We start from the raw sequence: 27,401 nt of genomic DNA, 5'->3' as shown, positions 1-27,401 counted from the left end.
GTGAGGGAGTTGTTATTGGAAAGTATCTCAAGGTCAATTCTCTTATTTTAGTTTTAACTGGCAAATAATACTTATACAAATTTACAGGGTGATAAGCCAGTTTTTTAAAAAATATTTTTATTTTTTTTTTGGTTTTCAATGGACTTCTATTTTATTTATTTATATGTGGCGCTGAGATTCGAACCCAGTGCCTCACACATGCTAGGCAAGCGCTCTACCACTGAGCCACACCCCTAGCCCCTGATGGCCAGTTTTTTGATTCCTGGGTTTAGAATATACTGGCTATTTAACTAATAAATATATACTCTGACTATAGTATTTTCTGTGGTTCTATATACTGTTTATAGTGATGATAATCAAATTATTTTAAATATTTTTTACGGGGATTAGGAATAAGGCAGCCCATTATATATATAATTTAATTTTTTTCTGGCAAGTTTAGAAATTTACTAGCAAATTTATGATTTTGTTTTTACTAGCAACCTTAGAAGTTTATGAGCATTAAAAAAAACAAGAGCAGGGGGAGTGTAGCTCAGTGGCAGAACACCTGCTCCATATGCAGGAGGCCCCGCGTTTAGTCCCTGGCACTGCAAAACAATCCTTTTCCCCACCCAAACAAACAAAACTTTGATCATATAAGAGAACTGAAGGCAAATAAGCAACAGTGCTGTCTTCATTGTTACAAGACAGTGGATGCTGGTACACACTTTTAAAAATAAGCATGATTAGAAAGGCTGTTTTAATTGCAGGGAGAAGGTCATAGATCATGATACAGTTTGTATTGTACTGAGTTGAGTTTTTTCCCACCCTTTAAAAAGTCAGTATATACATTTGGCAAATGGTAATATTAAACATCCTGCTCTCAGCCACACTTTTGTACAGGCTTGAGTTGTGCTCCGTGGTCGAGGGCTTGCCTGGCATGTGAGACAGTGGGTTCTATTCTCAGCACCGCAAATAAATAAATAAATAAATAAATAAATAAACAAACAAACAAATAAATAAATAAATGATCCATTGACAACTAATATGTGTGTATGTATAAAATTTTAAAAAATATTAACTAGGAAAATATTTAAAACCATATCAGATTCATTTTGTATCATCCTCAGAGCCTGTTTGTTTTCTTGTGTTTATTCATATTTTTAACTACACTCTTCCAGCGCTGGACGTGGAGTTTCCATTAAGAGTGCTGTTTTTGCCTTGATGCAGTGAGGAACTCCCATTTCCCACTGCAGAATTGGGAGCTGTGTGCTTGTGCTGGCAGAGTGCACTCTGCTGGCAGCTCTGTGTTTTAACAGCAGCGAGAGACCTGTCACCAAAGTACTTAAGTGGGAGTGAATTTAGAGGGAGCTCTGCCTCCTAATTCCAGTCCAGGGGCTTTCTTCTGCCTGGCCCAGTGTGGGAGGAGCCTGCCTGAGATCTGTAGATAGTCCCTGAGGAAGCTGCCCGTCCTTGTCTTGTGTCCCTGCAGGGTGGTCAAGCCTGCAGATCTGCCGGCCTCCGCTGCATCACTAAGATCGATATTTGAGCTTATTTTAAACACAATGTACTAGGATGATGCAAAATTTATGAGGTGGTTGGGTTTTATTTTTTCGCCCAAGATGTGGGATATAGAAAGTTTTTAAACTTTTCTGACACAATAAAGCCAAGATTAATTACTATGATATAATTGGTATCTAATACATTTTGATTTGTAAAACATTGTTTGAAATAATGAGTAATCTGAGCAGAAGGAAGTTTATGAACTTACCTGAGACTGGCACAGACTTTAAAACTTGGAGAGTCAGTAATAGAAGCCAAAGGTTCCATGTTCCTTTACAGGCAAAAAAGCAACCAGAAAGCACAATAAGCATAATGATTTCACTGGTGTGTGTGTACGCATGTGTTCAATTTTCAGTGATGATTTTTTTTCTTTTAAAAGGTTTTTAATTTTTAATTTTTGAATTATTTTAAGTTATACACGACAGTATAATGTATTTGGACATATCATACGTACATGGAGTATAACTTCCCATTTTTGTGGTTCTACATGATGTGGAGTTATACTGGTCATATACTCATATATGAATATAGGAAAGTAATATTCAGTTCATTCAAATATTCAGTTCATTCTACTGTCTTTCCCATTCCCATTCTCCTCCTTTCCCCCCAACTCAGTCCTGTCCAATTCAGTGAACCTCCACTCCCCCCTTTTAAAGTTTTATTGGATATATTTAAACCAAAGGTGCCCTCTACCCCGCCAAGTCAGTATATGCATTTGGCAAGTGAGAATATCCTGCTCTCAGCCACACTTTGTACAGAAGATTGTCTTGGAAAGTGGTTTAAAAATGCTTTGTGATTTTCCATCTGCAGGAGGCAAAGGATATGAAGTTAAAAGTTTTTGAGTTTGAGGCCTCAAGTAGCTTTTAAAGCATAGAAGACCTGTGGGGCTCCTTTGCACAGGAAGTGAGAGGCTGATGAGTTCCACCCTAAAGCTTTAGATGAGCTGAGCAGAGGGAACACCCTGTTGAATATCAAGTCTCTCATTAACCCACTCTCACTTGATGTGATTGGCTAGGCCTGGCCTTCAGTCCTCACTGCCCTAACATCTTCATGGATATTTATTGTCAGTCTGGCTGGGGTGCAAACAAAAGTCAACATTTTCTGAAGGATGCTGATATTTATTTGGGCAAAGCAGAGCGTTGCAAGGGATTACACATGGCATAGTTACCTGTAGGTGTATTCAAAGAGGTTGGGGCAGGGGGAAATTTTTAAAGACAAAAACAATGAAGACTGTATCAATTAATTTGAAATAATAGTATTTGTCCACAGTGATTAATATTAAGGGTAGCGTCAGTCTCAGCTGAACAGCAGTTTCTGGGCAGATTTTCTTGTAGTACTTTTTGTAAAAGATTGCAGTAACCTTGCATAAGACTGTATTATTTCAGTCTTGTTTTTTTTTTTTTTTTTTTTAATACCAGAGTCTAAACCCAGGATGCTATACCACTGAGCCACACCTCCAGTCCTTTTTATTTTGAGACAGGGTCTCGCTAAGTTGCTTATGGCCTTGCCTAGTTACTGAGGTGAGCTTTGAGCTTGCGACCCTCCTGCCTTAGCCTCCTGAGCCACTGGGATTACAGGCAAGTGTCACCACGTCCGGCTTTTTTCAGTTTTACCATCAAGCAATCATGCATATGAACTCTTCCTTTATAACCTCTTGGCTATTTTACTTTATTTTATTTTTTTATTTTTTATTTTTTTTTAAGCTAGGCTTGACTTGAGTGACTCCATTTTGATTTTGACAACTTTCACATTCTTTTAATTTTCTGTGACTGTGTTTACAGTGACCCTGTGCAGAAGCTTTGAGCCAGTTTACTACTAAACCTTGCAGTAGGTAAATGGTACTTCGTTTTCTGTATTGATGATGTCTGGCAGAAACTGTAAGGGTGAATGACTGGATAGCTATGGGTGAATTCCTGCTTACTACTATTCAAAAACCATTAAAGCCACTCTTCTTCTAGTGTTGGAATTGACATATTTAGAATTTATTATATACTTGATTGAAGATATTGGTATAATCCCCAAATATATTCTTTTCATAGGACTCAGATTTATAGTGATACTTATACTGCTTGATTTGTATCTTTTACCAGACACCTAAACTACTCACTTATTAGAAGTCTGGCTTTCTTCTCTAGTCTTATCATAATTGCCGAAAGCTTGGAATCCAACAGCTATCGGCTTGTGATTTGAGATGGGGGATTGTAGGGCTATCCCTGAGTATCCTGTGGGGACCTTGATGTTGCTGGTCACTTAGCTCATCACTCATGGATGGCAGGTACCTCGAAGGAGTATCTTGATGCCCTCCCCACAGACCTGGTCCAGCTCAAAGCATTCTCTTGGGGGTGGGGAGGGAGGGTGCCCATCTGCTGCTGGGGCATTGGAGAAGGGTCATTTTCCTTCACAGTCCTCACAGGCTGCCCAAGTAGGCCCCTTGTGAAGTTTAAACATTCCTGAGGGGTAAGGCTCTATTGTTTCTCTTCTTTTCACATGGTTTCCCTTATACCCTGTTCTTTCTGGAATTGTTGAATTCTTTTCTAACACAGGATGGGGTTGTAGGGAAGGAACAACTTAACTTGAAGAGTAGAATTCTGCTATTTTTAGAATGCATTCTCCTCAACTCTGAAATTGATTTATTTTGGTTGCCATGGGTCTCTGTAGAGTGTGGTATTGCCTAATATCATATTCCTTTAAGTAAGCTTTTTCAAGGGTATATTGTTTTTGTTTTGTTTCATTTCTGTTTTTTTCTTTTTCTTTCTTTCTTTTTTTTTTTTTTTTTTTTTGGTGCTGGGGATCTGCTCTGTAGCCCCCTGCATGCTGGGCAAGTGCTCTACCACTGAGCTACACTTCCATTCCCTCAAGGGCACTTTGAATATGTGGTACAGATTTAGAATAAACTAATCAGCATTTTTAATAAACTAATCAGCATTCTCAAGGTATATCTATTGCTTCTCTGGTATAATACAGCATAAACTTCTTCCGGGTGCCCTCTCATTAGCCTGAAAAGTGTTTTCTTCAATTTTGTCATAGCATTGTGGCTTTTTATTGGGAAGAATAGTTCCTTTTTTAATATTTATTTTTTAGTTTTAGGTGGTTATAATATTTTTATTTTATTTTTATGTGGTGCTGAGGATTGAACTCAGTGTCTCACACGTGCTAGGCGAATACTCTTATCACTTGAGCCACAACCCCAGCCCGGGGAGAATAGTTCTTAAAGGCAACTGTTTTATTTTAATTATGGTGGACTTAGATTTATTAAATAATTTGGGAATGTTTTCCTGATTTCAGTGGTATATGCCCTGGCATGTATCTTTATCATAATTTTATTTTAGATGAGTCTAGAAAGTCTTGATGCGCAAAGCAAGGTGGCATTATTTCCAAGGCAGAGTTTTTTTAAAGTAAGAAAAAGCAAAACATAACAACAGTAAAGGAGTGTCAGGAATATGCATTAGGCTTATTTACTTGAGGGAGAAGTTGTTTCCTAACATGCCATGAGCTGAAATATCGGTGCCAATCCCGTTCCTTGTGTTCCCAGTCAAAAAAAAGAGAGACAAGTTTTCGCAGGAATGTCAGGTGACTGAGGGGCAGGTCCCCACCAGAACAGGCTGGAAGCTTTGCATCAAAACAAATACTCATCTCAGCTCCAATGGATTTGTGCTGTCAGTGGTTTGGCATCATAGATTTTCAGTAGGAATGGGCTCTAGTATTGTATCTCATGCCGATTTCATGGTAATTAAATCGTACGCATAATATACATTACTCAGCTGTGATGTGAAAGCTGAAAGTCTTGAACTTAATGAATTCATGGTTCAAATTCCAAGTTGGTTTCAAATATCTTTGCTTTGTCGGGAAAGGCTGTGGGGCGGGGATGCAGGGTTGCATGGGAAGCCCTGCATGGACCTGAGCAGGTCTAACGAAAAGGTGGGTGGTGATTTCTCTTGCACTCATAGGAACATACTTGTGGCCGCAGTTGTCAAACAAGTTTTATGTTTTCCTTGTCTAGTCTTGTTGACCTGCCATTTATTTTAGTCTTTTGATAAACAGGAAGAGCTTCTGCACTACACTAAGGGAATGTTTTAAGGAACTATTAACAAATTTGAGGGATGAGAATTTTAACCTGAAAGATTTAACTTAAAAAAAAAAAAGGAGTGGGGAGAATGCAAACCTAAGGCAATCAAGCAATCTTTAAATTTTTAGAATTACAGAAAGGTTTGATTTTGGGTCTCTTTTCAGACCACAGATTTTGGGTTCACATTAGCTGCTTTTGTTGCTGGCAAATTACCTTGTGTAGTACTTGTTTAGGACAGATGTGGCACTTAGTGATGGTATCAAGGTTAGACCTTGAGCATCAGCCATGGTTACACAGGCCTGAGAAGGGCTTTGCCCTAGTCTACCTCTGGCAGGGATCCTGTCCTCTGCCAGCTCAGTGCAACATGTCACCTTGGGGCAGGGAGCAGGGATAGGGTGGGGAGAGGGAAGGAAGGAGATTAATGTGCTGAGAATAAAGTTCATGTGCTGAGGATGTGCATTGTGTATAGCTTTTAGGTTCGATTCCTGGTCGTTCAAGCATGCCATAAATATATTTAACCTCCTCACCTTTGTCCTGAGATTCCCCTGGATTAAAATGAAATGATAATTCCTTTATGAAGTGTTCTTTGTCTTCAGTGTTTTCCAAATTTTTCTAATTCTTGTACCACTCGACTGGTATTTAAATTTTATAATGGGGTATTGTTAGTGAACTTTCACATACCTATGGCTTGCTTCCCAAAATTGATTTTAAAATCTTAGAGAACAGGAACATCATTATTGACTTGATTATATTCCCCATATCTCCCTGTATTTACAATGCAGTTACTTTCAGACTGGGGTGTGTGTGTGTGTGTGTGTGTGTGTGTGTGTGTGTGAGAGAGAGAGAGAGAGAGAGAGAGAGAGAGAGAGAGAGAGAGAGAGAGAGAGATAGATAGATACAGTGCTGGAGCTGTAACCCAGGGCCTTGTGCATGCTGAAGAGGTGCTCTACCACTGAGCTATACCCCCTTCCCCATGAGTTCTTGATTGACCAGTGCTGTGTACATGCCATCCTGTTATTTCCAGTTGTTGTTCAGGGCATAGTAAGTGCTATAGAAATGTGTTCTGTCATTAGTAGCCTTCGTGTGGCTCTTCTGTATGTTTGTCTATTCTTGCTAGGAGGCATCTTTTCCAGTCATGTGAATGGGCCTCAGCCCTGCTCCCTAGTGTGCTATTCCATTTTGGCAGCACCCAACTCTCAGGTTTGGAGAGCTGTTCCAGGCAGGTGGTCTGTACACCGCTTAGAATTCTACTGTTGCAAGGACATGGATGTTTATTAGAATGTTAAAGGGAAAGTTAGGGGAGTTTTAATTTTGTTTTATGAGTTGTTTTCAGGATCAAATTATGTGTTGGTAGGAATTTTGTCTTTTTTTTTTTGTATTGGGGATTGAATCAAGTGGTGCTTAACCACTGAGACATATCCCTAGTCCCTTTTATTTTTTTAAATTTTAGATAGAGTCTTGCTAAGTTGCTTAGTGTCTCGCTAAGTTTTGAGGCTAGCCTCAAACCTGAAATCCTCCTGCCTCAGCCTTCTGAGCCAGGAAATCAGAAGTACAAATTTTCTTCTTCTTAATTACAGGTGTGTGCCATTGCACCTGGCTGGAATTCTTATCTTATTTATCCTTAGGGGAAAAGCTGCCTCGAGTGTGTTTAATTTTCACACTGTAGCATCATAGAGTGGTAGAACAATATAAGGATATCAGAGCTAATCCAATCCCTTCATTTTTACACAAAAGGCTTTGAATGCCCAGAGAGGAAATGACTTGTGCAATGTCATTAATCATGTAGAGTCATTTTATTGCTTTTTTTTTTTTTTTTTGGTGGCTACTGATAGGACAGCCGCCCACAAGATGTTCTTGTCATCAAAGCCTGAGTTTCTTGTTGCATCCACTCCTTGTGTTTGTGAAGCTTCACAAACTAGTTTTGCTCCTCTTTTGTCCCCTCCCCATCTGATAATTTTAGTTACAAGTTTTATTGTTGTTTGAGGTAGTCCATTTCCCTAATTACTAGTTGTGTAATTATATTTTTCTTGAGTTTCCATATAGCTAATTTGTTTCTTCTTTGCTTCCATGCAGGGATTTTATCAGAAACTTTATTTTTTAGTATCCTATGGAATTTTAATAGTGCAGCAAGTTGTGTTTGTGCTGTGTTTTCTGTTTGCTTAGATTGTGTTGCTTTATGTCTTTTTTTCTGAGATACTACATAGCATAATTTCTTTGAAGGAATAAATTGAAGGTGTTGGTAACTAAATTTCAACTAGCTTATGAGGGAAAATTTTATAGGAACAGAACTAGTCAAGTCATTAAGGAATTAGTAATTTAACATATATAAACTTTATGTAGATTTTGTAAAGTATCTTAGAGTCCCTACTTAAAAAAATTCTCATTTCAAATGAATGTCCTGTTGGAATCTGACCAGGTGGGACCAGAAAAAGTTTGAGTCACATTAAGTCTTTCAAGAGTATCTAAGCACCAACAAATCTGGAAACAAATAATTAGTAAAGGAATTCGAATTGATCTTTGGCTTGAGATAACCAGTAACCTCTACCAGTGAATGCTGTGGGGTGCGTGGGCCTTGTTTTAGAGTTCCTGCTGTTCCATATGCTAGACTGGAGACTCCAGAGGCTGGGGATCATAGCTGCTGTGAACCCTCATCCAGTCCAGCAACTGCTGTACCATGGATGTTCCATAAATATTTGCTGAATGAGTGAATATTGTTACCTACAGACTTGTCATGGTGACAAATTATAAAATGTGCACATTTTCAAGACATTATTTGAAATGCTGTGGAGAGATTAGGCATGAGATAAAGTGCGATTGAAGACTGATGTCAGAAGAGAGAGAGAGGTGTGCTGGAATTGGAATGTGGGAGAGTCCTGCAAGTGAAGAGGTGAGGATAGCTATAACCAGCAAGTGGATTTGTGTAACAGCAAAAGCCCATGGACCGAGTGAGTAGCTCATGTCTTGGTGTATATATAGGGATATACATACCCATTGAAACTTTATCACTCTGCCTCTGCTGAAAATCTGTCCCCAAAGCTGATGCATGGTCCTTGCCTGTAAGATATCCAAGGTAATCAGATTCCAGAGCTCCCTCTGGTCTTAGGCAAATCTTTTGAAGATACCATCATGGATTCCTCCCTTGAATCCGGGTAGGAGTATCCTGGGAGGAGAAGGGAGCCCCACCTCTGGCAAAAGCAATCTGAGGAGACATTGGGCCTAGGCCCCCTCCACCCTTCTAAGTGGCTGTGGTCTAAGCCACTCTTGGAGCACTGCTGTCTGGTATCCTGATGATGTGGTGCTGTGGGACTCTATCCTGGAACCCTCGCAGCGTGGGCTGCGCTGGGTTTCAGTACAGGGGTCACAAGGTACAACTGGATGACTGTTTGCCCAGACTTACAAAGAGGAAGTCAGAGGTAGGTGAAAAGATCTCTGTCCAAATTTTCTTCTTAATTGGCTTAGAAATATTTCTTCTGATTCAGTCATGTTTAGGATAGCCAAGTATAAGGAATTATTCCTGTATGGTTAAGTAATTTGAGAGAATTTTTTTTAAATAGGAAAAAATCAAGAGGTGGTTTTTGGATTAAGTAATGTCAGTGGGTGATGGGAGCTGCTTTGAAGTCAAATTTTTGTTTTAGAATTCAAAGCCATTTAGAATTTATCATATTTCAGTGAGGTTTTCTTTCCAGGTCAGAAGAATTCCTTTTGTTGTCAGCTTCTCTTTCTTGTTTGCTAGTTGGAGAGTAAATATGTGAGGGTAGGTTTTTCTTATGTTACATTGGATGAGTAACTTTAAGGATCTCCTTGTATTATTTCATGTATATATGTACAGATATGGGTATATACACACACATACACACACATGTGTGCATATGAAACAGTTAACATTTTAGTTAGCTTTAAAATATGTCATGCAATATAGGAGTTGTTATCTTGACTTCATGGATACTGTTGGTTCCAGAGGTACAGATGAGTTTCTACTTTGAGGTTTCCCTGCCCCTATTTTATGTTTATGATTGTTTTTTCTACAACTGTGAATCCATTGCTGCCTGGAACGTGACCGGAATTAATGTTTCTTCAATCTATTTATCTTTGACAGGTGTAAAGCATTCCTTTCCCATATTGAAGTTATTCAAGTATATTACCTGCTGGGGGGGGGGACTATTTTCATTCTCCTTTTGTTCTATTCTCATTTTTAAGTCTTTTATCTTGGTTGATGCTTCAGTTTCTCCCTTCCACATGGCAAACCGCTTAGATGGTCCTGGAAGAGGCCGTAGCACATTTTAAAGATATTGGCAGGGATTTCCACATTGCAGTAACATCGGAGCCTAAGCACCCCTTGTTTTGCTCTTCAGCTTTAGTTACATCTCAGAGAATTCAAGTTTCCTCCATGTATAAAATGGAGCTAAAGGCATTTACCTTACAGGATTGTTGGGGGAAAAAAAAAAAGGTCACTTGTGAAAGGAGTGGCACAGAAGTGTTTGATACTTGGTACTGCTGGACTTCACAGAGTACATATGAAGGAATGCATTGGGGTGGGAGGGAGCACATTGCCAGCTGTCTTCTTTCAAGGTACTGATGGTTGCAAAGCTTACAGAGAGAAATTTTGAGCTCTGGAGTAGGCCAACCTTTAGGTCCACTTTTTTTTTTTTTTTTTTTTTTTTTTTTTAAACAGGACTATGCTTGGTATATTGCATATCTAGTACCTCAGGTATTTCCTTCCTTCAGTGAAGGCTTTGATTCACCCAAGCTGCCTCCTACACCCTTGCATCTTATTCCATTTGCCAGGACTAGAGGAGGGGAGCTTGCTTGGCTAAGGTGGGATTGTTTTTCTTGTTCTTCTCCAGGGATATGGGCACATTTCAGGTGTCAACTCACATCTGCTTGGAGCTCCCGGCCACTCAGGCTGGGACTCACCTCTGTGGGTGAGAATGAAGGTGTTCCCACTCCAGTCTCCGCTCCTGATTGCAACGGGAAGATATCTGGATGTTTTCTTTCCCTTCATCTTAACTGTTTTCTGGAATGTCAGCTAGAACAATCACACAACATTTCCTGAGCCAGCTTGAAGAGGCAGAGTATGAAGGGGGAATGGGGAGGCATTGATCTTGACACAGCACGGCATGTCTATGTCGTTTTTTTTGGCAGTTAGGAGAGTACAAGCCTGTGTTTGTTGATTAAGTTCTCTGAGAAGAGCTTGTGTAGTAAATTCTTTCCTTTGCCCAATAGGGTGATTATTTTTATATATTTTTTTGTAGCACACACTATTTATACAACACAGTGTTTTGTTCTTTGTTCTGTGCTATTTAAAAAAAAAAAAAAGAACAAACTAAAGATGGCCCCTGCCTTTGGGGATTTTTATCTGTGTGTGTATGTGTGTGTGTGTTGGGAAATGAGAAAAAACCACCACACATATACAAGGAAGTAGACTATTCAGTGACAGATCTGTGGTCTAGATAAGCAGGTTAGCACTAGGGCACATTTTACTGAGGGCGTAGGTTTTTTTTGAACTAAATTTAGAAAAAATGCATATAATTGGGATAGCTTTAAGATGTGAGAATGAAATCATTGTAGATGTGTGGAAGAGAATGAATAAGAAACATAAGAATTAATCACTTTGGGGCTGGGGATGTGGCTCAAGCGGTAGTGTGCTCACCTGGCATGCGTGCGGCCCGGGGTTCGATCCTCAGCACCACATAATATTTAAAAAATAAATATTAAAAAAATTCTCTCTCTCTCTCTCTCTCTCTCTCTCTCTCTCTCTCTCACTCATTCACTCTCTCTTTTTAGAAAAAGAATTAATCACTTAGCTGATATTTATTGAGCATCTACTTTGTCTTAAACACTATTCTGGGTGCTTGGGGTTTATCAGTAACAGAACAAAGATTCATATATGACAGGGTAGTAACTGAGGCCTGACTGGGAGGATGGAGAGACTGATTTTGGGAACCCTGAAAGGCAGGCTTGGAAAGCGTTTTTTGAGTGCTTGGGTATGGACATTGGACTTTGACCTTTAGAATGTAGTAAGTCACTGGAAATGACCCATATTACAGGACAGTGACATGATAAAAGGGTATTTTGTGACAATTTATATGGTAACTAGATGCAGGCCAGGATTAAAGGATAGGATTCTTGAAGTGGGAAGATAAGTTGGAGAGTAATTATATTATTGAGAACAAAAGATGAAGGAATGAGTTATTTAAGGTGACCAAAAATCATATAAATTTAATATGGAAAGTCAGAAAATACAGACAAGCACTTCCAATCCATAGTACACTCTCTTTGAACTAAAAATGAGATGATGCCTTATATAGTATCCCATGAATACCATTTTTTGAATTGCTGTTTAGTGTTTCATTGATTGAATGTGCTCAACCCATTTCTCATTTTTACATGTATAGCTGTTTTCCTATTATGTATTATATATCAAAACATCTGATTTACTGATATTTTACCTTTCTCCACATTTTAAATTACTAGGTTAATGGATATGTATAATTTTAGGCTTTTTAAAAAAAATTGCATGATACCAGATCTCCCCTTCCTGGCGATGGGCTGGAGGTGTAGCTCAGTGCATAGAGTACTTGTCTGTTGTGCACAAAGCCCTGGGTTCAATCCACAGCACTGCAAAAAGAAAAAAAAAATCATTCTCCCCACCACCCTCACCCCAATGTGTGTGATAATTAGTGCCCAAGAGCAGTATGTGGGAATGCTGTCTTCCTGTGTTCTCAGGGATGTTGGTTATTTAGTTTGTTTAAAATTAATCTGCTTTCCAATTTCTTATGAAAACTCAGTAGTAGCTGAGAGAATCGTACAAGGTTCAGCCGTGTGCCCTCTGGGTCAGCTTCTGCTGTAGCACCCTGGCCCTGGACTCTACTGCCACCTCCCTTAAGCCCTGCAGGGTAGGGGTGGTAGTGGCTTCCTGCTACTGCTTATCTTTTTGGAGTCTCATGTTTTCTTCCATCTTAGTCACTAATTCCTTATATTTGCTTCCCTCTGTTTAAAACACTTGGAATTCTTTGCATTTTCCTGGTTGTACTTCATATGATATTTATTCGTATGTTTTTATGTATATATGTATGTGTATGTGTGGGTGCATATAGAAAGAGAGACTGTGAGTTATTTTAGAATAAGTAGAGATACCATCATACTTCATCAATAGAATTTATCTCCTAAGAGTAGAATAGAATGTATTCCTTAAGTATCTACAAAACTACTATCACAACTGGGAAAATTAAGAATGAGTTCCTAGAATCACCTAATATTGAGTCCATATTAAAAATATCCACACTGTCCCCAAGATGTCTTTTATATTGACTTTTTTTTATATGACCCCAATAAGGATCCAGTCAAGACTCATACCTTGACTTTTGTCATGCCTCTTTCACCTCTTTGATCCATAATAGTTCTCCAGTTATTTTAGTTTATTATTATTATTATTATTATTATTATTATTATTATTATATTTTTAAATAGCAAATGAGGACATTTAAAATTTTTTTAAATTTTTATTTATTTTTTTTATGTGGTGCTGAGGATCAAACCCAGGGCCTCACATGTACGAGGCAAGCACTCAGTCACTGAGCCACAATCCCAGCCCCATATTATTAACATTAATATCAGTACCAGGGATTGAACCCAGGGCACTTAACTACTGAGTCACATCCCCAGCCCTTTTTATTTTTTATTTTGAGATAGGGTCTCACTAAGTTACTAAGAGCCTCGTTTAGTTACTGAGGCTGGCTTTGAACTTGTGATGCTCCTGAGCCGCCGAGATTATAAGCATGCACGACTACATTTGCCCTTCCAGTTATTTTTAAATAGTAGACTTTTCTTTTGAGAATTTTCAAGTCTAGAAACTAGAAAATGAACTAACTTTTAACATCTTAGGACATCAACTTCCTTCCTATCTATATAAACACATAAACATGCATTATTAATAGAGATTCTACTTGCTTTTTTTTGTATGTGATGGACCATTTGAGACCAATCTAGATATCAGGACATTTCTCACCACCTAAATACTTCAGTGTATATTTTCTCCATTTAAGAGTATTCTTTTTATATAATCTGAGCATAATGATCACATTCAGGAATTTTCCAGTTATGATTCTGTTACTTAATATGACAAATGTCTTAAGTTATCCTTTTTCACAACTTTTGTTCTCTCTAGATGCAGGATCTGTTCTAGGATCCTTTATTTTATTTAGCTATCAGATGAAGTAGACTCTGTTGTTTTAAAAAGACCATGTTACTTTTATCATAAAAACAAAACCCCAAAACCTTTCGTTCTTGATTTTGTCTGACCGTTTCCCTGTGGTGTCATTTACCTTGGTTTCCTATTCCTTTGTGTGTCTGTATATTTTTTTGTGTGTCAGTAGTTTTTGCCTGATTAGTTTGGATTAGAGGAGGATTCCTGTGGCTGCCAGAAGGAATAAAGATGACATTGGAAGGAAGAAAAAGAAAATGAAGACATTGGAAGCTGGTTTTAGAGGGAAAATAAGGAAGACTAGGATCTACCTTAATAAATTTGGAGTAAAATTGGATTTGATAAAAATATTGTCCAGTTGTAAGTTATTTCTAAATGGGCATCCTTTCCTTCATTGTAGAAAGATTTCCTGGCAGGCTTTTAAAAGAAGCTACTGAGGTCTTAGGCAGCTCCCAAAGTGAGGCGCCATGGGAAGTGAGTAGATATTTGAGATAGAATGTTGGGAGGGCCCTGGTCTAAAAATGTGGATTTTTACAATCCTTTGTCTGGGGTTTAGGATTGAAACAACTATGAAAAAGACTATTTGGCATGGATACTGAAATTTCTGTGTTTATTACAGGAGATAAATATATATTTGTGTGTTCATGGTAACCATTTTTAAGACGTAATAGCTAACATCTGTTTGATTTTAAAAGTCTGGGTAATAACATGTATCTATGGACTAAAACATAATATGTAGAAGAAACACAAAGTGCTGCTCCCTTCCCAGTTCTGTATAACTGGACTTCAAACTTTTAGCATGCATCAGAATCACTGGGAAGTCTTGTTTAAGTGCAGATTTCTGGATCCTGCCTCAAGAAATTTTGACTCAGTTGGAACCAGGTTGGAGCCCCAGCTTTGGGATTTCTGAGGGTCTCAGGTAATGCTGATGCACAGAACTGGACTCCTACTCTGAGCACCACTGCTTTAAATCATGGATGAGATTAGAACATGTAATAGAATATTTAGGTGTGTGGTTTTTCAAACTTGATTTTTTAAAAAAATAGCACAAACCTTTTTATTAAAAAAATATTGTATAGTGCTCCTCTTTGTGTACTCTATTAAAATGTAAAGAAGTTGGTGGAGAGAATTCAATTAACTCTGATGCTATGGATTGAAAATCCTCATTGTCAGTGTGAGAAAGTGCTGAGAAATAAATTAACCCATGTAGATTGGAGCACTTATTGGTTGTGACCTCTTGTCAGTATCATATTCTCCAAGTCATGAGTTTCTTATCTGAAAATAGGGATTATAAACCCTCCCCTGATTTGGAGAGTGAACATGAATGTATTTTAAAAATTGTACAACACATGCAGATAGTCTTACTGGTGGTTACTGTGTCTCTTTCCTGCTTTGGCTCCATTCCAAACTAACCCTGTGATCTGGGCTGTTCCCTCCATTTATATATAAAGAAGGGATTTGAGGGTATTTGTGAATTTTCTGTGTTGTTGTGGAAGTTATGTGAGCACCAGAAGTCGACAATGGCTTGATTTCACTTACTCCTAGGATCCTGTGTGACTCTGTGAGAGATTGTGAGCTAGTTTTAATGGAATAAAACACCAGAAAGTTATTTCCTTGAACTTGGACTTCACCTTTGGTTTCCTGTTGCCTTTTCTCTTTTTGATTGGCATACTAAATGAAGGCATCCACCCTTCAGTGGAGGCAGCAGGTTTGTGGTTTGCTGTGTGCTGTGTTGTGGTGGTGAGGTGTCGGTGTTGGGTGTGGCTTGGGGTAGAGAAGTGGGGGCCAGGCATGCATGTATTCTATATTAGTCACTCCCTGGTGCTGATCCAGGTTGTTTTGTTATACTTGGATATCAGATATGACATCCGATCACCTGTGTTTTCTACCTTTATGGAGAAGACAACAAAAGTGTGTTCACTGTTGAACAGTGTTATTGCAACAAAGTTGGAAATGAGTCGTATGTCTGAGTTTGTATTAAAAGACTTTTCTTTTTCTTTTTTTAACGGAGCTGATTAAATCAGGCAAAGTCACCTGGATCCTGTCTGCCTTGTAATGCCAATGTTTCATTCGTTTAAAAAACAACTTTAGGACATGTTTGAACTGTTTTATTTTTGGTTTACATAAATTGAAGTGTGAGTTACTGGGAGAATCTAGAATGAAGTATAATTCCTTTTGATTGTGCTCTTCCATTGTCTTTTTATTAGTGAAATGTTGTCTGTTCTATTATTAACAGAAACTTCAACATAATTATGTAATGTAAAAGGATTGATGGATGCTAACCCCTTAGCTGTGTGCCATCGTTATTTATAATTTAATGGAATTTTCCAAACTCTTTCCTGTAGATTTTTTGGTTCTCAGCATCATGTAGGTATGTAGTACCTTGGTGCTGCTAGGATTGTCATGAGAAAGAACTGTGCCTTTGCCACCAGAGGTTGCTTTTCCAGCAGGTTCTTTTGATAACCACTGCCACATTTCTATATAAATGGCTTGTTTTGTTTCTTTGTTTTTGTTTTTGTCTGCATCTGTTGATTAGAAGTCTTAACCCTGTTATACTGCCCCATGTGTGTGCTTTGTCTCCACTCTCTCACAAAAAGCTACTTCTTGGATACTTCTCTATTCTGTCATACACACTTATTATTCCACTTTCTTCCAAATGTAATTATGATCTCGATTAGATAAAATATTCAGTATTCACATGATTTTTCATTATTTGAAGCTGCTTATGGCTGAGCTATGCCATAATTACTATTCCTTGATTACTTTTTCGTCACAAATTTTGTTTTTCATGAAAAGAATGATGTTTATTCCTTTGGTTAGTCTTCTGTAAATGTACAACAAACCCAACCCCAGTGCTACAAGCTGTTGTGTAGGAGTTGGTATGCTTAGTTACTTTGGGGTCTCTTTCCACGCAATGTTGGAGTCTTCACACCTGGAGCTTCTGGCCTGCTCTGGTCTAGACTGGTCACTTTTTCTACTCCTGGTTCACAGCTGACATTTTGGGTCAGCTTCACCAGCTGGCACCACTGTACTGGGAGTTCTCTTCTGTCTTATGCCTTCTGTTTCATAGGCCAGGCCATTCTATTTGTGGTTTATTTCTTTTTTTGTTGGAACACGTTTTCTAGTACTTTCCAGAGAAATTTACAAAGAAGGTAAAATTTTCTTAGACATTGCATTTCTAAAAATACCCCTCTATCTTCATACTTTACTGATAGTTGGTCAAGGTATTGGATTCTAGGATAAGAACGATTTCTTTTAGGAATTTTGAAGTCAGTGGAACCTTATCATCTGGATTCCAGTGTTGTTCTTGAGAAATTCCAACCCATTTGATTTTTTATCCCTTCAATGTAACTGTTTTCCCCTTTGTCTACTGTGTTCTGATGTACGTTGGTATATGTATGTTTTCATAAGTTGTATGAGGTTTTCTGTGGAACTTTTCAATGAGGAAACACATCATTCTGGGTAATGATGATTTTTTGTTGTTGTTGTTATTTTTCTGTTTTCCCAGTTTTCTTTTTCTACAACTTATTGAGCTGTTTGATTTACTTGATAGATATTCTGGGTTATTATCCTTTGTTTTCTTTTTGAATTCATTCTGTGGGAAATATTTTCAAGTCCTCTCAGCTCTGCTGTTTAGTTTTTCATTTTTAGTATTGAGTTTTCAAATGCTTTTCTTTTTTGGTTTTTAATTCTCAGAATACTGTCTCCTTCCTTCTTTCCTTCCCTCCCTCCCTCCCTCCCTCTCTCCCTCTCTCCTCCACCTACTCTGCAACCTAGATGCACTCCTGTCTGAACTCAGGGGACCATCAGAGGAGCATCTTCTCAGTATCATCTTCTGCTTATGTAGTCTCTGGTTGCCAAGTTCTCTTTCCTGTTTGTTTTGGCCTCTCTTCCATCCATGGGCCTTCACTCAGAAGTCTGTGTCTTGGATGTTGGCTCTGATATAAGGGACACTAGTGTAACTTGGGAACACTGAGTTCAGTCAAGGGCTCACACTGGGAGTTTCATAGCAGAGTCACTGGGCTAGGCCACATCCTCTGACTTTTCTTCTTTGGATGGTTAGAAGTCCAGGAAGGCTCTACCAACCTCTTGCTTGGGTAGCATCAGCTCAGCTGCCAGCATTCTGGGGACAAGTGGAAGCAGAAGGCTAGATTTTCAGCCTTTGGTACATAAGCCTTTAGTTATCTCCTCCCATCTTCATTATGGAACCTCTACAATTGCTCTGCCTTGAATTTCCCAGTCCCCACCAACTGTTTTAACCTCCAGAAAATTAGCCTTCAGTGAGCTGCGAGGAGGAGGGGAGGGGGGAACAGCTACCGTGCAGAGTGGAGTCTCAGGGTAACTGGGGCTTAAATTGCAGCTCAAACACACTTTTAGCCAGTTCTGTTTCTCCTCCTGTCTTCTTTGCTGTGTTCTGGTGCTTTTGGTTCTCCCAATTTCAGTTCATAGAAAATCGGCAGGGGAGGAGGTCATATTACCTCCTGGTTTTCCCCAGAACCATGTTCAGATTCACTTTGTCACTTCTGCTAAGGATGTTACCACTGGGCTACCTGCTTGCTTCCTGGCTTCCAAAAACTGTTGTGCTTGTTTTCTTTTGTTCTCTTTGTCTTCGTAGGATTATGACTTGAAAAATAACCCGCAACAACCTCCTCCCCTTGTAGTTTCAGTGGGTGATTGGGAGGAAATCAAAATAACTGTGCACTATATAATGTGATGTTTTCACCCTTCATTTTTGTCTCTTAGCTGGTTTCTGTGTCCTCAGTTTTCTGATAAACTCTGCCTCTCCTCCAGGCCTGGTTTTGCTCTTCATCCTCCTCAGAATGTCTTAGGTTCGCCTTCCTTCAACCTCCTCATCTGTCAGAATTCAGTTCTGCTGCAGAAACACCCCTCACAAGTCTTTTCTAACCCTTTCCCCCCTTGGAGGTTATGAAACATCTGTGGGTCTGTTTTTTCTTGTGACACATCATGATCTACTTGTTTATGTTTTATCTGATAACTGTTTATTTCTGACAACTTTTACTGGCTGGCACCAGTACTGTTTGGGAGGTGGGGAGGTGCATGATAGTCTACAATACTTGTTGCTCCAGAAATATTTGAATTAAAATTGATAGGAGAATATGTTTTATTCAAGGCCAACTTTGAAGGAAGATAGAAGAAACTTACTGTTTCAAAAGTCCCATCTTCAAAATCTATGATGGAGAGCAAAGCTTTTGAAGGAGAAGAGGCAGTAAAGTGAGGAGAGTATTTCTCTTGAAATGTTTTCAAGCATTAGATGTGAAGGAGCTATTTCTTTTACCAGTCATAGCTCACAAAGCTCATTAACTTGCTGTATAACAGGATGATGCTCTTTAAAAAAAAATTTTTTTTTAGTTGTAGATGGACACAATGCCTTTATTTTTATTTATCCATTTTTATGTAGTGCTGAGGATAGAATCCAGTGCCTCACACATGCCAGGCAAGTGCTTTACCACTGAGCTATAACCCCACCCCTGATGATACTCTTAATAGAATTTGAGAGATTTCTAGAAGGCCGAATAGGAATCAGTCTTTCATTAGGGTTTTGCCTGTGTTGTCTTCTCTTACCATGTACCAAAATAGAATAAGCATCTATATTTCTTGGAGCTTGCATTTTTTAAAAGTTACCTCTGCTTATATTCTAGCTGAGACTTAGAGGTATTCCCTCACACCCCTGTTTCTCAAGGACTAGGCCAGGTCTTGGCTATGTTCTTTATCCGGATAAGAAGCAGTAATTCTTCATATGGCTTGATCTCCATACTTCTCCAGGCTTCCACCCATCTTTGGGTCAAATGTGCCTCACTGAGATTGGGTCTTTCTGTGTATCCAGGATCACCCCTGGAGTTCTGGGCTCAAGCAATCCTGCCAGAGCCTCTTGAGTCGCTGGGACTGCTTCCTGTGCTACCTCTCCCTGCTTTATTGTTAGAGTTTAAATCTTTCATTATTTAAATGAACATATCATAACCAAGATACTGGGTTGTTTTTTATTTTTTTTAAATCCACAGTTATGTCACATTTCTTTATTTTTTTTAATCAAGTGACCTGTATAATTAGTGTTTTTAGTAGTATATAAAGTGCTGTATCATTTTTTGTTCAATCACATTTCTAATTTTCTGTAGACAGGACACCAATGAGTTTTTACTTTTTTTTTTTTTTTTTTTTTAATTGGTATCAGGCATTGAACTCAGGGACACTCAACCACTGAGCCACATCTCCTATCTTATTTTTTATTTTATTTAGAGACAGGGTCTCACTGAGTTGTTTAGCGCCTTGCTTCTGCTGAGGCTTGTTTTGAACCTGTGATTCTTCTGTCTCAGCCTCTCCAGCTGCTGGAATTACAGGCACACACCACCACGTCTGGCCTGATTTTTATTATTACTCTTCAAAATTTTTTAATGTAAACTGCTGCAAAGTAGAATAAATAGATAAAATTCAGTTTTTCTCCACATGGGTGCTTGACTGTTTCCTTGAATATGCTGCAAGTCCTCTGTTTATTGAAGAGAAATGTGTTGATGAAAGCTGCCACTTAAAATCTCCCAAGAGATTAAAACTTTCCAGGGAGTAATTTTTCAGTGGCAAAAATATCCTTCCTGGTTTTTATACTCTGGTAGGAGGAAATCTTTTTTGTATAGCCCGCTCACATCTGCTTTTCTTAATGTAGTATGATTTGTTAGGTTTACTGATGCTCTCCTCATTCCCTCTCAGCAAAAAGTCACTTCCCTTGAGTGTGTATTTATGGAGTGGCATTTAGTTAGCATCAGCCTGAGAGAGCTTGGTGTGATGCTGTCTGTGTCATCTGTCCTAGCTGGCTGTTGAATCAGGACCCCTCCAGGGGCAGGAGTCAACAGTTAAATCTCAAAATTAGAAAGCCTTGATCAGCTAGTGGGAGCATTATAAACCAAATTTATAGGGTATTTCAAAGAGTAGGAGATAATCTCTGATATTAAATTCTGCTTATAAAGTATAATCAGGATTGAGAAAGGTTCATTGCAATTTAGCAATGTGGAGACTATTGGTGACTTGGATAGTTTTGTGAGTGTGGTGGGCAGGAAGCCCGATTAAATGGGATTTGGGGAGGGGATAAATCTGAGACAAGGATTGACAGTTCTTTAACACATGTTGCTGTCAAGAGAATCAGAGAATTGGTATAGTAACAAGAGTTTCAGCAGAAATTTTCTACTGTTATTTTAGCATGCATAAAAATAAAGCATTAAAGAGCTTTTAAAGGTTTAAAGTTGACATCTGACAACTGTTTTGCAGACTGTTAAGATTTTTGGAAACATTAATAGTGGGCTGGAGCTAAACTTCTAGTCTGTCGAAGCAGTGGGATAGTCAGGAACAGCTCTTGGAGAATAGGGTGCCTGAGGAGACTGGGTGGATGAGACTTGTGGGCCAGCCTGGAGGATCAGGTAGGACCCAGACATTGGAGGTCCTGGGCACTGTGTAGAGATCACAGTCCCGCAGGGTTTAATGGAGCCTGTGAAAGGGGAGATGCTGGAGTGCTGCAGGTTCTGAAGGATGAAGTTGTGGGACTGAGAAACTCTTTAGGTGGGGATTTATATTGAAGGGGTAGCTACAAACATTATAGAAAGCCTGCAGGTAATAATTTCAGATGGAGAGTAAGGTGGTTTAGGAAGCTAAAAAAACAGTTTTCTTACTGTATAGAAATGAAAATTGATATTCAAGTTAGTTAGTGCCCAAAAAAGCTTGCTTGGTGGGATGTAGGGAGACCTGTTCAGAATGGCCAGGGAATGATGGCTAAGAGACACCATTTCCTTGTTCACTCCCAGGATATTAGTTACTTCCAGTTTTCCCTTTGGAAACTTAATACCATTTGGTGTGGAAAACTAGGAACTAGGAATATAGTTTGTTTTGGGGCTTCTTCTCCTTCTCCTCCTCCTTCCTCTCCTCTACACCCCTCTCTCCTCCTCTCCCTCCCCCAGTTCAACAAATACAGAAATGATGAATTCTGGAGCAAGAATAGTAGTGGGTTCCTAAGGACTTCCTGTGTGATATTGAAATCAGGGAATACATGTGCGGTTAAAGAAGCCCCACAGATGAAGAGGATGACTGACGTGTGTGTGTGTGTGTGTGTGTGTGTGTGTGTGTGTGTGTGTGTGTTACTCTTGGTGTTGTGGATGATTGATTCCTTTTATAGGGGTCCAGATAAGTGAGGGTGTAGTAACTGAAGCTTATTTGCATAGTACTTTTTATGGTATTACATTTGAGCTGTTTGCTGTGCTGGTTAAAAAGTGACAAGGATTGGTAATTCTGCATTTTAAAAGTAAGAAGTGTTCCATTTTAGTGGTTCTTAGGCACGCCTTCACTAGAAGAGGATCTTAAGAATCTGAATTTAGTGGCATCACCCCTGGAGGGTCTTAATCCATAGATCTGGGAGGAATCTATATTTTGACTATCATTAATGTTTTATCTTTTTCTCACTTTTTCTTCAAGAAAGAGCTGTAACAAATTTGCCTTCTTAGATTTTGAAAAACAAAACAAAACAGTGTTGATAGAACTTTTTGATAGCAATCCTATGTTGCCAGGAAAGCAGTAGCTAGTGGCAGAACACAATTTAGTGTATTTCCAGTTGAGTATATAAATAAGAATGGTTGTGGAAGCTTAAAGCCAAATATGTTTCTTCCTCAAATAATTTGAAAAGAAGTGCGTTATGGTTTTAAAAATATATACCATGTAGGAGTTTATAAAATTTAAAATGTTCCTTTTTGCCAAATCCTACTTCTTAGTGATAACCACTGCACATTTTGGGGTGGGTGTGTTAAGTATTTTAACCTGCACATATACATGTGTATATAATTTTACCTTTATCAACATAGTCTCCAACCATGCATTGTTCTGAGACTGCTTTGTTCACAGCTCCTCTCCTCAGTATCTTCAGACCAGTTTGTAAGGGGAACTTTGAGGCACCAGGATGGGTGAACTATTTTATGCAGATTAGCAAATATGAGAGTTTTTCAGACAAATAATATATGCTGCTGGTTATTATATAGTTTTGTAGGTTGCATTGAGTGGATTAATAAGTAATGCATATACTGGAAAATGGGAAACCTAATCTACTTTAGAGAAGCAATATTTCCTATGCAGCAAATTTTGCTGTTTTTAAAATTTTTTTTTTTTTTGCCATTTATGTAGTAAATCAACATCTGAGCCAAGAGGAAAAGAATGCATGAGTGACTATAATAAAATAAAAGAAAAATTAACTCAATATGAAACATAGGGAGCTACCTTAATTTTTATTCAGTTACAGTTTTGTTGATATAATTGGCTTCCTTTAGTGGGCAGGCAGTTATCACAGTTTAAATTGTTGAATTCCCTTTTGGTTTTGCTAACTTGTTACTTCAATATTTATGTTCTTTTGTCTAGGATCCAAACTACTGGATACAGGTGCATCGCTTGGAACATGGAGATGGAGGAATTCTAGACCTGGATGACATCCTCTGTGATGTAGCAGATGATAAAGACAGAGTGAGTTCAAGTCCAGGGAAATCTGCTCAGAATGTATTGTTTGGGGACTGGGGAGAGTGTGGGTAGTTGAGAGCACTTTCCTTTCTGTTTTAAATACATTTTTTTTTTTGGTTTAAATATCATTTGTCTCATCCACTCTGGTATATTTTGCTATATAATTATCTTCCACAATCTTCACTACCGTGAATGCCAGGATGTAATGATTTTCTCAATATCCAGGACTTCAGTTCGGAATTTATAAAATACAACTTTTAAAATTGAAATATTATCAAAAAGGTTGCTGTGCTAGTACATCTATCAGACATTAACCTCAGTACCCCTTCCTTGTCAACTTGGGCTGATCATTATGACTGTGTTTCAGTGCAGGATATACAAAACCTTAGACTTCTGTCCCAGTGTTGGCCCAGAGATGGTCCATCCCAATAGCTAGCCTGAGCAAGCACATCTTGGGCACCCTCCCTTGTGGTGTGATGGCTCTCAGAAAGCTGCCCCTTTTTCCATCATTGCTCAGGTTTTTCTCTGTACTGGAACACTATCTTCATGTATTCTATTTTGGTATCATGAATTTAGATGCCCATTGCTCCTTAGCACTAACTCGCATGCCTCCTCCCTCACTTTTTTCCCCCCTCCTGTACTCTTGGAAGGAGTGAGAAGGAGGAATGACAACTCTCAAGGTTTTAATAATTTGTTCAGGATGTCTGGCTCTGCATACAGAAGTCAGCAAATTCATTTTTTTTTGTAATGAGGTGATGAAACTTGGGCAGGCTTGTAGGGTTCTTTAGCCATATCATCTTTCATGTTTGACTTGAACTGAGATTGCAGAAGGGCTCATGGCCACATAAACAGTTGCATTATGACAGCTGTATTGAGGTTGCTGCCTGATAGATGTGCTTCCTCATGAAACATCACTGTCATAGCATGGGATGTTACACCAGCCAGGTTATGTAAGGAGGTGGGAAGATGGCAAAATCCTCAGGATGCTCATTCTGATTCCTTCCAGGACACTTTCTAATCACCATCCCTCTATTTTCATCCTCTCTTCATCCATTTGTTCACTGGTCTGTGAGTAGGTGAGCCCAGCTATTGGATCTTGCTCACTCCTGCGTTTCTAACAATTAGCAACATGCCTGCTCAGAGTCTGCAGAAATCTTACATGCTTTCCTGAAATCTCAAAGAAAACGAAAGATTTCAGATAGAGATATTACATAAATTCAGGAATATTTGATTCACTAGCACCTGCCATAGAGGAATTTGTCCCATTACAGCTATTGTGGGCCAGGACACTGTGTCAAAAACTGCAGAACTGTTTGCATATGTATGATGGATACTGTTTTTCTTTTTTCCGTGCCTTTTCTCCTTTTGAGGCTTTTCATTTAGTCAGTGATAGGGTAACTCTCCAATGTTTCTGCAAGCCACATGAAGAGCACCATCTAGAGACTTAAATTATAGTCAACTTTGTTGTGGTTCTGTTCTAAAGCTTACAGTGATTACAGGGATTTTTGATGAATTTATACAGTTGCCCTTTCCCAACCATCATGTTTGAAAGAGGTGAACTGATGTCGTATTGCTCTTTCCTTCATTATCCTCTTCTTCTCCCTCTGACTTTTCTTTCCTCTCCCTCTCCTCTTCTTTCCCACTTCTTCCCTCCTTTTTCCCTTCTCCTTTCCCTTTTGTTATTTCTTATATAAAAATAGTTCAGCAGTAGTGCACATCTGTAATCCCAGCTGCTTAGGAGGCTGAGGCAGGTGGATTGCAATTTTCAGGCCAGCCTGCGACTGTCTCAAAGTAAAATGGGTCAGGGATGTACCTCAGTGGTGGAGTGCCCTTGTGTTCCATCTCTAGTACTACAAAAATAAACAAAGAAAACAAAATGAAGAACAACAACAAAGCGCTTTAACCTGAGGGGAAAAATGGTTTTAACCATTAATAAGTGATATACTTTTTTGGAAAATTTTATATCATGCTGATGGAAATAAGTTTCTATATCAAAAATGCCAGAGTACAATGTACAAAAGGCTGAAGTAGCTTTTAAATTGGCATTTTATTCTGAAATACTTAGGTGAAAGTAATTTCAATTTTTTCAATGATTTCCTAGGTTAAGGATTCATTTTAAATTGTAACTGTAAAATACATATGTAAATAAAATTAACAGTTCAAAATCAGAGTGCCAAGATTGACAGTATTGTTGGATGCATTATTCAAACCCAGAGATTGTGTGATGTGGTATGCTATATGCTTGTTTTCTATGGCTCTGAAATTTGATTCTGTTTAATCATCCTGGAGCGTTTTCAACTATTTTTGGCAGCTACTGTGAGTAAAAATCTTGACACCTGTTTTGCTTTTCATCAAAACAAAAACATTATACTTCTTCTACATAATACAGTTCCTCTAAAAATGCACCATATTTTGAGCCCTCTGGATGTATGTTTAAAATGAAGATACCCAGCCTTGGGGAGGTAGGATCTCTGGCAGCTGCATTTTGCAATTCTTCCCATCTCATATCTAGGGTCACTGAACTCTGAAATCATGTCTTTTGTGGGGAAAATTCTCCTAATGGTGCCAATTTCATATCTGATCACCATTAATTTGTAATATGAAAAGTTCTTTTTTACAGGGAACACATTAGGATCAAGAAATGACATTTCAAATGATAGCAAAAGAAAATTGAAGAATTTAGTCATAATTTTCTGCATTATCCTTTCATTATTAGAGGTCAGTGCAGAGAGCCCTGAGAAAGTGCTTTTTGTGCCCATACAATTTCATTTTCTAGGTTGTATTTAGATTTGTTGAACATGGTACTAGTTGAACATGGGTTGTCTTGGGTTCTTGGAATAGGTTTGATTTTCTAAGGCAGAGAATATTCTTCATCTACTTTGGCCATAGTTTTGTTTGTCCCTTCTCCACAATGCTGCTTTCCCATGGGGACCTCAGAGCAGGAGAGTATGCGGGCTTTCATGGTGTCTTTTTCACCTTTAATGTCCAATTTTCTGTTTTCTCAGTTGACATTTTGCCAGATGATAAAAAACCAAGAAGGGTTTTGTGTTGTCCTCAGCACCATTTAGGCCAACTGTGATGCTTTTGTTATGAGAGAGAGCTACTCTATTAAGGACTATTAAAATGAACTTATTTGGGGATGATGAAATGAGATCCAAGAATCTTAATAAATGACTTTGTTATGGAATGGATTGCTGCATAAATGATAGTGAGATTTAACTGTTTAGTTAATTTCTTTGAAGGCTCTCCTTTTCTACTTTTTAGTGCCTTCCTCAGAACTGCCAAGCTGTAAAATAAAGCAAAGCACATGCTTGAATGAGGGAGAACTTCTGGTTACAAATGTATAATAATTGTGTTCACATTTATGTAATGCAAGTAAATTCTGTGTTTAATGTAAAGCAGTCATAACCCAAATAACTAAGGTGTCCTCATTTTAGTTAAATGGATTATTTTAGTTGTTACTAAACATTTGAAATTAATTTGCATGTGAAAAAGCCATGGATGCACTGCTAAATGGGGCTCCCAGAGAAATGTATAATTTCTGTTAGGATGTGGCATCACACGCTTGTTGTTTTGAAATATAAAATGATGGTAGAAATCACATGCATCAGGTTGTGATCTGCCTTAGAATGTTTTAGTATAAATAATTTACACCAAGTGCTTTTTCTTTATGCAAGTTCTGGCCTCATTTCTATAAATTTCTATGAATTATGATGTCTGCCTAGGATATTACTTAAGACCAGCACATTATCTTTTGCTGTTTAGGTAGATCAGGCATGGTCTAATATCAAGGAATCCCTATGCCTTGTTTTCCCTTAAATGAAGTAAATGCAGACATCTTTATCTTTTGGTTTTGGGAAAATGTACATTTTAAAGCAACAGTGTTTTCTGCAGGCATATCTCATCATGAACCTTCCCTATTTACAGAAAACACTATAGGGAAATACTTACACATGTGTTTTTTGTTTTCTGAAACAAAAGGAGTAATTTATTTATGCATACATATACAGTCTCTTGCCGCCTGATGAATATTTGAGATTAAATAGACAAAAACCTAGTTTCAGCCAGGTGTTATGGGGCATGCCTGTCAATCCC

The 27,401-nt window shown here is 38.4% G+C and overlaps 1 protein-coding gene across 18 annotated transcripts in view; it reads left to right on the top strand.

Annotated features, from left to right (window-relative positions):
- Positions 1 to 27,401, top strand: part of PARD3 (par-3 family cell polarity regulator) — a 692,586-nt gene that overhangs the window by 93,098 nt on the left and 572,087 nt on the right. For all 18 annotated transcript variants that reach the window (XM_081300388.1, XM_081300389.1, XM_081300386.1 and 15 more), the window contains exon 2: positions 23,211 to 23,312. In XM_081300388.1, the coding sequence (XP_081156514.1) occupies positions 23,211 to 23,312 (102 nt within the window). The remainder of the gene's footprint in view (positions 1 to 23,210; positions 23,313 to 27,401) is intronic.

The sequence above is a fragment of the Spermophilus citellus genome (genome assembly GCF_964194105.1).
Source record: "Spermophilus citellus genome assembly, chromosome: 6".
Classification (NCBI taxonomy): Eukaryota; Metazoa; Chordata; class Mammalia; order Rodentia; family Sciuridae; genus Spermophilus; species Spermophilus citellus.
This window is presented reverse-complemented; position numbering and strand designations above follow the sequence as displayed.